We start from the raw sequence: 12,726 nt of genomic DNA, 5'->3' as shown, positions 1-12,726 counted from the left end.
AAAAAAAAAAAAAAAAAAAAAAACCCAAATCCTAAACTAGCTTCAGATTTTTGGTGCAGGTCCTTAAGGGCCTTTGTTTACTCTTCAGTGTTTACTTCTTTATAAAGACACAAGGAACCTATAAACAGAGGAGGCAAAAGCAACCTCTGCTGCCAAATCAATAGGGCCCCACCATTTCAGCAGAGTTTTCTTATTAATTATGAAAGGATTCATCTGATCCCTGCCAGAGAAGACAGTCTTTCTGTCCCTCTTCTGCAGCCCTTAATGGTGGTTCCTTTTCTAGCTCAGAACAGCCTTTCCCCCACCACAAAGCATTCTATCTTATCCTGCACGTGGGTTTAGAGAAAAGTGTTTTGAGTTCTACTGTTTAGCTATTGCACTGCCATTTATGTTAACCAATAGTGTTAGATGCTTGGGAGAGGGGGAAATACAAGCTTCAATACTCTAGTCTTTGCAGGGTTGTTTTTTTTTCCTTCTTACATCCTGAAAAAGCAATTTTCTCTAACCTCTTCTGTTTATATTGTTTCTGTCTTTGTTTATGATAAACCAAAGCCCTAAAAAACAAGTGTTTTTTCCTCTTAATTGAATAATTCACAAAGAAGTGTTTGACCCTATGGAATCAACAGAACAAAGCATCTCTTTTTATGAATTGTTATGACTTTTTAAGAATGAAGGTTGTTGAATAGACAAAGCTTTTTCATATTTGCCTCTCTATCCTAGACAGTAAATAAACTGCGTTTTCCAGTTATGCCTCTCTCCTCCTAAGCCCTGTCTCTTTAATCGAAGAAACCAGTGTAAAGAAAGCAGACATGATATAGGAAACAAATGACACCCTCATTTCAAACAATAATTTTTATTTTATACTTCTTCTCTATACTTTGTAGCAAATCTTTTTTGCTGAATTTAATTTATAATAAACTTTTTTAAAATTACATCTCTCTTTTATTTTTTTTTTAAATCAAGGCTCTTTATGTCAAAATCGTTATACTGTATTTTAGGATAACATTTAAGCCCCCTTCGTGATCTATACCGTTGGATATTCAGGTATTACTGTATGTGTAACATCTAAAACAAGAGAGGAGGGAAAATAAAGGCAGTGAACTTGGAAAGATGCATTGACAACAGCAGGTAAAGCTAATCACCCAGCAACCTTAGCAGCATTCGGTTCCTGTGGTCATTTGATACATCTCTTCCCCCCCCCACCCCTCCCCCATCATTAAAAAAAATTAAATCTGTCCTTTTCTTTTTCTTGAGGAGAAATTCGCAGTGGAAATGATCAAAACAAGATTCTGTGGAAGAAAGATGCGACAGAGACTGTGAATTATTCACTAGATGCTTCGCACGTGGACATCAATCTTGAATTCATTCCCCGTGGCCTTCTTTCCACATTTTCTTTCCTATTAAGAGGAGCCCATCATTTCTCACGTATTATCATGATTAATATATTAGGCGGCCCAGGGCCGTTCCTGAGATTCTTTTGGAAAAAAAAAAAAAGAAAGAAAAAAGGGGGAAAAAAGCGGGGGGCGGGGGGCTCGCATTTTTGTATTTCCGTTTGAAGACTTAATAAAGCTGAGGTCCGGTTTGGCTGTTGTTGCTCACTGTTTGGTAACATTTGGCAAATAAAACACAAGGAGGAAAAAAAATTAAAGAGAATAACGTGGTGTTTTTTCCCCACAATCCTATATGAATGTTTTCAGCATCACAGAGAATCACAACGTCCCCAAAAAACGGATGGATACTTCCTCTATAAATCCAGTAATATGAAGTGAGTGTGTGTCTGCCGGGGGCGCCTGGTGCCCCTCCCTCAGAAGGAAAGCCAGGCTGCTAAAGCTGCAGAGAGAGACGCCAAGAGCAAAGGGAAGGTCGGGAGCAGGAGCGAAGGAGCCGACCCATTGCTGTTTCCGCATAGTTCAAATAAGCTGCCTTGGATATTGAGGTTTTTGGATTCTTTTCTCAGTTTATCCCACATATCTTTCGCCCCTTCCTGGCAATCCGTAAGGGCTGTGACGGTGCAGCTGTGGAAATCCTCCCAGTATCTGGCGAGGAACAAAGCACAACAAAGCAGGGGGAGAACACGTTCACTTTCTGTACCTTGAGCTGAGCCCATAGCTACCAGCCAGTTCCCCACCCTAGGCGTCTGCTCAATAACTTAACTGCTCCAACCCCAACCCCCCCAGCCACCGCGCCTTCTGTCAAGCTCGCCCTTAAATTTCTCTCTTCCTTCAGCAGGCCCTAGCTATCCTCACTGCCGTTTTCCCAAAGCTCCGCAGAACCTTTGGGAAACTCACTTTTGGGAGCGGTCCATTCACTCACCCAGCCCATCCCCTTTCTGTTTGCTTTGGAGTCGCCGCATCCCTCACCCTCTCGCCTCTCTAACTCCCACCTTCCGCAGTTTAATTCCAAGAGCTCAAAGAAGTCGTGACGCCAGGGACTGTCACGATAGTCGTAGCATCCGCCTTTCTTTGTCGCACGCGCCGTGGTTTCCTCCAACCCCACCCACCTCCACTCAATTCTGGGCTGTGTCTATCAAAGAGTGCAGTGTAGGGCAGGTCAGGACCAAACCAATCGCGAGGCGCTGGCACCGTGGCCTCGACAAACAGATTGCTAGTCTTCCTTTGGGAAAGCAAGGAAAACATTGCTAAGCCCTGCAAGCTGGCTCCTATTAATGCCTCTTAACTCGCAAGATGTGTCGCTCACTCCCTCACTCCCCTGCTCTGTGCGTGTCTCTCCCATGTTTTTTTCCCTCCTCCCCCTCAACTCTCTCTGCCTCTCTTTCTCTTTCGTTGTCCTTTCTCTTCTCTCGCCTTCCCTCCTTCCTTCCGTTTCTCTCTCCTTCCTTTTTTTGTCTCCCTTTCTCTTCTTTCTTACCTTCATTGATCTTTCTTTCCCTCATTTTCGACTCCTCCTCTTTTCCCTTTCCCTCCCCTCCCTTTTCTTCCCCTCCTTTTCTCTTCTCCCTCCCTCCGTCCTTCCATCCTTTCCTCTTTCCATTTTATCCTTTTCTGTCCCCTCCCCTCCTTTCCCACCTCTTTCCCTGTTTCTCTTTTCTCACTTCTTTTTTTTTTTTCCTTTCCGGATTTCTCTACCTCCTATTTATTTTTTCCCATTTTGTTTTCTTCCTTCTCTCCTTCGGTTCTCCCCCATCTTTGCCCCTCAATATTGTATTTCTAGACTTATTGCTCCCCAACCCTTCCATTCGTGTGTGCCACGAGCTACTAGACCATACCCTACTTATGGAAACGGAGGCTATTGTAGGTCATCTTCCCAGCTTCCCACAGATTTTAGACAAGAAACCATCTCCAATTCCTCTGAAAAACCAAGACTCCAAAACTGGCCGTCAGGGGAGGATTATGTCCCTCGAGTCTAGAAACCTCTAGCTACCCTTGCTGGGTTACCTTGGGACAGAGGCGATGTAGGTCTTTATAGGGCTTTCGCTCTTCCTCCCCTTCACCTGTCCTTCCTGGACACCTTTCATGAATTTATAAACCACTTCTCTCCTCCCCCTCCCCGCATAGTCTGCCCTTTTTCGTTTTTCCCCCCTTCCCTTTGAAAACCAAAAATAGATCACAGAACTAAATATAATCCCAACCCGTGATCAATTACTGGGGCGCTGTCTCCTTTAGGACCTGGGTCATTTCCATCTCCCTAACTCTAGGGGTCTGACAGCCGACTTGCCTTGAATGAATCAAATAGCATTGCTAGCTGTATTTTCATTCCACTCTCCACCATAGAATAGTCCCCTCTCCCATAAAATAGTTGTACACCATATATTTGTATATGTATGTATACATGCATATGTATATATGTATCTGCGTGTGCGCATATATGCATATATGAAATAGTCTGCATTTGTGTCAGAAGTCTGGATTCCAATATGCAAGCTCTAGTCACTAATTTATAAACACTCCATACTTGGTAGTGAGGGTGGAGTGGGATGGGTGGGTTTCAACCTGAACTTTTCTGATTTCTCAATTTACAATAAATGAAATATTGAGATGCCGGAAGGGCCGAGCCTGTACCTCCTGCGGTGTTTCTGCAGTAATTGCGCCTCCCATAGGGCTACTAAATCTCTTCCCATCTTCTTTTATTGATGCTGGTGGGGAGAGAGGGATAGCGTCAGGGACTGGGACTGTGAGGCAGTAGGTAGGGCAGGCAAGAGACCTCCCTGGGTGAGATACAACTGGAGGGTGTGTGTGTGTGTTTGTGTGTGTGTTAATTGGAACCAAGTGGAACAGCCATCCATTGAAAGAAATCAGTTCTTCTGTAACAGAATTGTATTTAGGACCCCAAACAAGCCATTAGACCTCAGGATAGAACGACAGTACTCATTTCCCCGTTTCACGAAACAACTAATGAGGTCGCTGTCCTGCTGAATAATTCAACAGCCTGGCAAATCTTCGAGATCCTTGAAAATAACCAAGGATTTGGGCTGCTCTCTATATTTAGTTACTTGTCGATAGAGCTATAGATAGACCCCTATCTTCCACTATACGGTTGGAGAGAGGTGTGTGCATGTAGGGAAGAGCCTCGAGTTTGCTCCTCTTTTCACTGTCTTAGTATAGTTTTTGGAATTATTGTATTGGGTCTCTGTTGGCACTAGAGATATTTTTAAAAAGTGCAGTGATCTGGGAACCTAGTTTATTAGTAAAAAAAAAATCGCTGCTAGGGGTGGAGGCTGAGGAGGTGGGGACGGAGAGAGAGAGGATTTGATTTTGTAGAATGGAAGAAATCACTCAGACTACTGTGATGTTTAACCGTCCAATTCTACCTCTAGGCTGCATTACTGTGTGTGAAAGGCCAGGCTCCACGGGTACATGGAAAATTCCCTCTTTAAAAATGCAGGGGGAGGGGGAAGCGCAGTACAGAGCAGCTCCATCTAACGCATTCCCTGCAGAAAAGCGCAATTCTTCAATTTGTTACAAGTGCTGTCCGAGCTAAAGGAAAAAGCTACAGCAGGAGTCCCATTTGATTATCTCAGGAGTAGCGGTTACTTTATAAAGAAAAGCCCTTATTCGAACTGCAGTTTCTAGACCTTGGTGAGACTTCTGGGGAGAAAGAAGCGGGAAGCTAAAGCGAGTCCAACAACCTGGTTCCTCTACCTTGGAGAAATTCTCTACCAAGATCGAGTTCTTTTTCTCAAACAGTCTCTTCACCCCCCTACTCCCACCTAACCCCCTCCCTTTATTAGCTAAGTCTAAGGCCGTTAACATCGTGCCCAAAGAAAGTAAAAAAAAAAAAAAAAAAAAAAAAAAAAAGGAGACGATTTACTAACAACACATCACAAAAGAGGAGGGAATATCAGATTATTTCCTCTTTTGCCCTGGTGGCTTTTAGCATTCTTTTGGCCACAGTTGTAAATAATTAAATGGTTATACTTTATTTATTTTTCTTTTTTTAATGACCTTAAGTATCTAAACAAAGACACTGGGCAGACTGTGTCAGCTACATTATAGGTAAGACAGTAAAAATGGAATTTCCTACTCTACATGGAAACAGACATCCTAATAAAGCAGGGCACCCTCATCTTCATGTATACTCCTTTATTCAAACCCACCTTCAAACTTGTGTACTTTTTTTTTTTTTCAGAGATACAGAGAATGTACGATACCCTGAGGGAGGCAGTGAATCAAAGGAGAGTGAAATCAGACTCCCTCATCTAATGACCCTCTGAGTTCAGTGTACTACAATCACAGGCTGAAACTTCAAAGGGCCTGGGGAATAATCACTTGGACTGCCGAGCTAGGTACCTCAGTACTGTATGGCACACCTTTTCTTAGAGAAAGAAAAGGAAGAGGGAGGGGGAGGAAAAAAGAGAGAGAAAGAGAGAGAGAGAGAGAGAGAGAGAGAGAGAGAGAGAGAGAGAGAGAGAGATTGAAGAGAGAGAGAGAGAGATTGAAGAGGGAGGAGGGAGAAGGTTGAGAGAGAACAAGGAAGAACAAGAAAGAGATGGCTTTTGCAGTAGCACAGAGAAGATGGATGGGTGGAGTGGAGCAGAGTTTTCAAAGTTAGGTGCAATGTTTTGAAAGTAAAGAAAAAACAAAAGCAGGGAAACTTACGCGCAGACGGTTTTGATGTTTGTCTTGTCGTCCAGGCCCTGCGGGTAGTTGGCCATGCTATCGCCCAGCTTGAGCAAACAGTCGGAAAACCCCTTAAAGACCGCATCGCACTTCCCTGCAGCTCTCACCGATTGCACCAGGTACGCTGCGGGGGAGGAGGGGAAGGGAGGGGGACACATATCAGCACCTCAGAGGCGGAGACAGCTCCCAGCACAATCAAATCCCGCACTGCAGAAGCAGCGGCCCGGGAGTCCCCAGAGGTATGCCCCAGGTCCAAGGTACCAAGCTCCGAGCCTTGCTTCTTGGAATAGGATCTTGCAGCTGCCGCTGCTGCCTCAAACGCCAGGGAGAGGTCCCAGGCTCCCTTTCTTCTTCCTCCAACTCACCCGTACAGCCCGCTCCCATTAGCATTCTAGCCACCAGAACGGATTAATTTTAAATGAGAAACGTGTGTTGAGAATGACAGATTTGAAAACCCAGACAGGCACCGAGCCACTGGTCTTATTCAGATTTTGAGCTAGGGTGGGAAATGTAAGGAAATGCTGTAGGGAGGGAGAGGGATCGTTCTTTTGTAGACCCTTCCTCCCCCAAATCTGGCTTCCTGTTTACTACCCCCCCAAAACCCCCCCAAACCTAGCACCTTCATTTCTAAGCCACTATAACATTTTGTTAATTTTTGTTTCTGAGCCCTGAAAGAGGGGTGTCCAAAAGCTGGGAATATATAAGCTATTAGTGGGAAGAGAGGGGGAGACAGATGGAATGATATGAATATATGGAAAGGACTCCCATCCTCCAATGCCTTTCTACCTTACAAATTCCTTATTTGAACAATGAAATGTCGGAGATGTCAGATCACATTTCTAGACTTGTAAGGTCCTTAGGAACCTATGATCCTAGTCTAAAGGATGCTTTTTGTCCAACTAAATGTACAATTAGTATATGGCCCAACTAATAACGAGGAGAGGATTCACCAGAAATAGCGGTGGTGTGGTTTAAAATTTTTCTTTGAACCAATGTGGGATTGTGTGTGTGTGTGTGTGTGTGTGTGTGTGTGTGAGAGAGAGAGAGAGAGAGAGAGAGAGAGAGAGAGAGAGAGAGAGAGAGAGAGAGAGAGAGAGAGAGAGAGAGAGAGAGAGAGAGAGAGAGAGAGAGAGCTCTGTCTTTCACTAGACTGAGAGTTAAAACACTACCGCCAGGGTAAAGCCTGGATTCATTCAGTTCCTAACCCAACAACTAGCTGTGTGACCTTGGGCTAATGATTTCACCTCCATGTATAAAAAGAGGAAGCTAGACTACATTATTTCAGAAGTCTGAGAGACAGACGTAGAAAGAGCTGAATGCTGCAGTATATTCTGGAAAAAATAAAAACTTCAAATTTCATGTCCCTAGTAGGCTTCCATCAAAAACGTAAAACACTTATTTTTATTACAAAATCATTTTCTGCGACGAAGCCTGGGTGTTCACGCGCGTGCGTGCTTGTGTGTTTGGGTTGGAGGGGCGATGTTTACTGGAGGGTTAAGACGTATAAGGAGAGGTTGCTGGGTGCTTTGGGTTCACAGCCTTTGAATGTGTGTCTCCTTGGGGCTTCCTGGTGTCATGTCCACTGAGGTTAGTACTGCGGTCATGTGGAAACAAGGGGAGGGGAATTGGTTTACCTCATCTCACCTCTATGTAGTGCTGCGGAAAGAATTTCATTTCTAGGCATTCCCTACTCTCACCCCGGAAAAACAAAAACCTGCCTATCTCCACAATCCTAACATAGGGCTGTGACAGCTTCCTCTCCCAGGGATCCTTGGCGCCTCCGGCAATCCCATTTGAGCTTAGAAAAACCTGGCTACAAAGGGATGCAACGTGTCTCCCCTCGCTTTTCTCCAGTCTATGCACATAGTTCCAAAATCTCTAGTAGAAGAGGCAGGAAGGGTCTGCAACTCAGAGGCGAGAGACTATTGGAGTTTTTTAGCTCCTTAAAGTTCGTGGTTTGGGGGTGGATGTGTCTGGGGTTGGAAAATCCCCACAAAGCAGAATGCAGCAAGAGCAGTTGATGATATATCCCAAACTCTTTCCCTCTTCAGAAAAAAACAGGTTGGGGAGATCTCTGTGGGAAGAGAGGAGGGAGAGGAATCTGTAGAGGAAGAGAAAGGCGGTTTCTTTCTCCCTCTTTGGATCACTATTGGATCCCAGAGAGGCAAATTTCAATAGGTGAACCCTAGGGACTTCAAGTCTCTGGCTTTTAAAAGCATTTCCCGGTGGTCACCACTGCTGCAAACTGAAAGCGACCTGGAAGCTTGTGCCTATAATTTAATACGCTTTGATTATGGATAACAGAAAGAACCCAGAGCCCCAGAGGGTCTCCCGCATCTACTCCCACCGCAGCGCCTGCTGTACCAATGTGGCCTTGTGGCTGGAGGGTACTGTGAATTTAGAAGGGACAGAGGTGAAATGGAGGTGAGGGCCCTAGTTTTCCAGGCCACAAGCAAAATCACCCTAAGGTAGACTCGGAGGGACCATGCCTAGGGCTTCAGTCTTGACGCTAGCCATACCTCTCGGAAATCTGAGCTCTGTTCCTTACTTCCCCTTTTCAGAGGGACTTGACAAAATTTTTCTGTCCCCCCATTAGGAACCCCTTTATTGTCCCGGACTAAACCATTCTCCTAGTTTTGGGCCTAAATATGGAGACTGACAAACCAAACAAGCGGCAACACCTGCTGGACTAGTACGGTCTGAGGATAGCAGACAGGGAACTGTCCAGCCTGGGGCCGGTTATCTAATTCAGAAACTGGAAAAAGACTGTGACTCTGGCACAAATCACCCTGACCTCTAGAAGAAAGAGACAGAGATAGAGGAGAGAAGGGGGGGGGAGAGAAAGAGAAAGAGAGAGAGAGAGAGAGAGAGAGAGAGAGAGAGAGAGAGAGAGAGAAAAGGGAGGAGGAGAGAAAGAAGGAGAGAGGGAGCTAGCGCTGGGGCCTAGGTTTTAAATAGGACTCAGCAAAAATGTCACGAATCACCCAGAAATTCATCAGAGCAGAAAATGCCAGGAAATGCAACACTGTAGTAGAAAAAAAAAATATTCGTTCTTCTCTCTTCATACGGATACCTTCCCCTCACTTAGACAAACTCAGTTGAAAAACAGATCGACCTCGAATTGCTTTTATCTTTAAAGAGCAAAGTTAGAGAAAGAGGATTTGGGGAAGGGGGAGAGGGGAGGAGGGTGCTTGTCACACCATCCAGAGTTGCTGCAGGAAAAGACCCACAAGAATACACATGTTGATATCTATTTAAAATAAGAAGCCCCCCCCAACAATTTTTATTCCCCGTTTGTGAAGCTGAAAACTCATTTTGATGTACCCTACTGTAAAAAGAGACACTGAACATAAGAGAACTAGAAAGCGCATATTAGAACAGGTCAATGGATTCTTCTTAATTGAGCCTCTAATTGGGTCTCCCCAAGCAAAAAAAAAATGCTTCCCTGGGTTTAAACCTTATGCCTTATGTCTTTCTTCATTCTTTAAAAAACAAAACAAAACTCCATTCATCTCTGCATTCATTCCAAGATTTTTCATTCTTAATCCCTCTCTCTCCTCATCCCAACCCCCTCCCCTCTGTCTTTTCCCTCCCACTTCATTTCCACTTTTCTTGCCAAATGTCAAAGATTCTGGAGAACTCCCAACCATGAATTAATAAAGAACAGGGATCTACTGAGGATGAGGATATACAATTAGGATCAAACAATAACTTAAACTTCAATTCCACCTCCGACATATGATCATTTCTGAGCAGTTGCTGATACACTTGAAAAGCATTTGCACCATCCAATTTGAACTCAAAACCTGTCCACTTACAAAGGTCTTTCCCCACAAGATTTCAAAACAGAAAGCTTGCAACATATTATTTTTGGTGTGGGGGGACATAGGAAACAGATTCTAAAAATGCCTTCATATGATGAAACCAACTCAACATCAACTGCCTTCTTATGCTCTTTGAAAATTCATGGGTCTAACTGGAGGCTGCCCAATGCATTTATTTTCAGCTTCAACAAATTTCCTCACAATTGAAAAACTCCTTATTGTAGATATGTGAAGGAATGGTTGGATTTTGAAACATCAGAATTCTTAGAAGAAATTGACCTAACCCACAGGGACACACACACACACACACACACACACACACACACACACACACACACACCCCTCTGACATTCATCCACTCTCCAATCTCCAAAAGCTTTATGAGAAAATGACTTAGTAATACGAGATCATTTCAAACACTTTAAAACATTCATCTGAAAACAGTTTGTCTTCGTTTACAAATCGCACACAACCAATGTCTCCTTCAGATTTCTCCGGAAGATAAAATGTTATTTATCATGTGGAGCTTCCCTCTTCCCCGCCTTAATTCCTACTCTCTTAACTCTCCTCATCACCCTCCTCCCCGTACTGCAAAGATCTGTCTGCAAGGAATGCTTCAGACTGCAAAGATCTGAGGCAACGAATTCCTCCGTCTGCAGAAAACCCGTTTGAAGAGTTTTTTTTTTTAATCTATTTCTAGGTCTATTAGTAACCTGCTTCCCTTTCACTTTAGATCAAATTTAATTAATGATTGAACTAAACAGCACAATCTGGGATTCCATTTAATCTTTCTTTAGCATTTTCTTCATTCTGAATGCCAAAATGTTTGATAAGTGTAACTACGGAGAAACATTCCTTGACACAAAATGGTGAACAAAGCCATTTGACCTCCCTGTACAAGAGGGTACTTTAGAAACTCAAGTACCTTAAACTCCTTTCTCACACATAATATAGAATAGACACATATATGTCTAGAGAGACCATGTGATAACAGGCATATATGCAACTAATCCATTTCTTATCAAAAGGATGTTCAAATGTTAATTATATTTCTAAATGCACATATGCATTGCATGCAATATTTCAGTATACTAAATGGTACTCCTTTTTGGTTTCCAGTCAGTGAAATTATTATTTTAACACCCCTCCCCATACAGCACTGTGCAAATACTGCAGCAAGGATAAATAAACCGTGCAGCTAATGTGGTTCCCTGGGCAAACACTGCAGCTGGGAGATGGGGGCGGGGAAGGAGGGAATGACAAAGTTCTATATGCAGCAGCTGGAACCCCACATATCTTTGCTTTCAGGCACACAAACTTTCCAATTCTGTCTCTTCATCTCCTTCCTTCCCTTTCTTACCCATTTGTCCCGTCAAAATGTGCCTTTTCCTATGCTGGGGAATCAATACCATTCCTCCAGCATCCAAGAAATACCGTCTAAGAGTCTAGATACAGAAGCATATATAGATTAAGAGATAAAAAGAAGAAAAGCAACCAACCGTATACAAACATTTCCTGGCAAACCCAAGGTAGCCTATGCACTTCTCGATTTTACCAGTTCCGCAAGAAAACCCTAATGCAATCAGCCGAGTGGGAGCTACCTGTCACCCCTGCACCCATCAAACCAGTCCGATTAAGTTATTTAGACAGTCTATGTCTTACAAGCACCGATTGGATTTGGGGTGCATAAAACTCGAGACATCATTTTGCGGTCCACTTACCTATTTGCACAGCGAGGATCAGTGAAATGTATCTGCCGTTCAACTTAAGTCCCATCCTACATTTAGTAAAACCATTTGCGACTGCAGATCTTTAAATAGTTAGTTTGGAGAACGCGGGGGAAAGCTGAAAAATAGGCATTGCCAACAAGTTCCAGCAGCAGCAGAAGACTACTTTGTAGAGAGGGGAGGCAGAAGGAGGAGAGAGATGGAGAGAGAGTGAGAGTGAGAGAGACACAGAGAGAGAGAGAGCTGGGAATGGTTCACTCCGTTAGGAGGGGGCGGAGGAAGTACTGCCTCACGCCCACGAGCAGGCCTGACGTGGGGGATGACACGGAATGATTTTTTTTTTATATAGGCACCTTGGAAGAGAATCGCCATTTATAGTCATCAGAAGCTGGAATTATCCAGATATCTCCCGTTAATGTGCAAGTCGAACGAAATCTCTTCTCCCCATGGTGAAAATGTCCACACCACCACTATCCACATCTTCTTCCATTTTCACTTTCTCCATCTTCAGTCCGTCATTGCGCGAGGCGTGGGCTGTGTGATCACCCCCCCTCACACACACCCCCTCAGCTGGGGTAGTCCTTGCGCTCCCAGTTCACTATTTCATTTTTTTTAACCTGCCTCTTCATTCCTCCTCCCTCCCCTATCCTCACTTTCCTCCCTCCTCCCCAGTACCCACCAGGAATTCGCTCATCGAAAAATCCTTTCTCCACCTTAACATTTTAATACTGCAGGGGAGTTTCTAGAGAAAAAAGAAAGGAAAGGAAAAAAAGCCAAGCAAGCTCTATTAATCCGGGAGGGTCGTTCCCCCTTCTTCCCTCCCCGCCTCCTTCTCCCAACACACATGCACTGGTCTACCCCCTCCTTTTCTCCAACTCAACAGCTGAGCTCAGTATGCAGCCTGGAACACCAGCAAGCACACAGCACGCACACACACGTCTACACACACACACACATCCACATCCACACACGTCCACACACTCCCACGAGAGCGCGCCGGCATATTCGTGCACGAGCGTACACTCACACGAAATCTGATGTATTTCATCCTTGGGCTAATAAATACACGAACTCCATCCAATTCCCTCAGCAGAGAAA

General features: G+C 44.2%; 1 protein-coding gene across 2 annotated transcripts; it reads right to left on the bottom strand.

Moving 5' to 3' along the window:
- Positions 1 to 837: 837 nt before the first annotated feature.
- NRN1 (neuritin 1) lies at positions 838 to 12,510 on the bottom strand. Of its 2 annotated transcripts, none has more exons than XM_069103540.1 (3): positions 11,982 to 12,510; positions 6,057 to 6,201; positions 838 to 2,036 (listed from the first exon to the last, which is right to left on the bottom strand). In XM_069103540.1, exons 1-3 carry the CDS (start codon positions 11,998 to 12,000, stop codon positions 1,805 to 1,807), a joined length of 396 nt encoding a protein of 131 aa, XP_068959641.1. In that variant the 5' UTR covers positions 12,001 to 12,510; the 3' UTR covers positions 838 to 1,804. The 2 variants fall into 2 exon arrangements, with proteins under 2 accessions (XP_068959641.1, XP_068959640.1); XM_069103539.1 differs by lacking the exon at positions 11,982 to 12,510 and adding an exon at positions 11,623 to 11,940.
- Positions 12,511 to 12,726: the final 216 nt, after the last annotated feature.

This window comes from Petaurus breviceps, unplaced genomic scaffold (assembly GCF_028583685.1).
Source record: "Petaurus breviceps papuanus isolate PSGF00001 unplaced genomic scaffold, PetGlider_PUasm1.0 582, whole genome shotgun sequence".
NCBI classification, from domain to species: Eukaryota; Metazoa; Chordata; class Mammalia; order Diprotodontia; family Petauridae; genus Petaurus; species Petaurus breviceps.
This window is presented reverse-complemented; position numbering and strand designations above follow the sequence as displayed.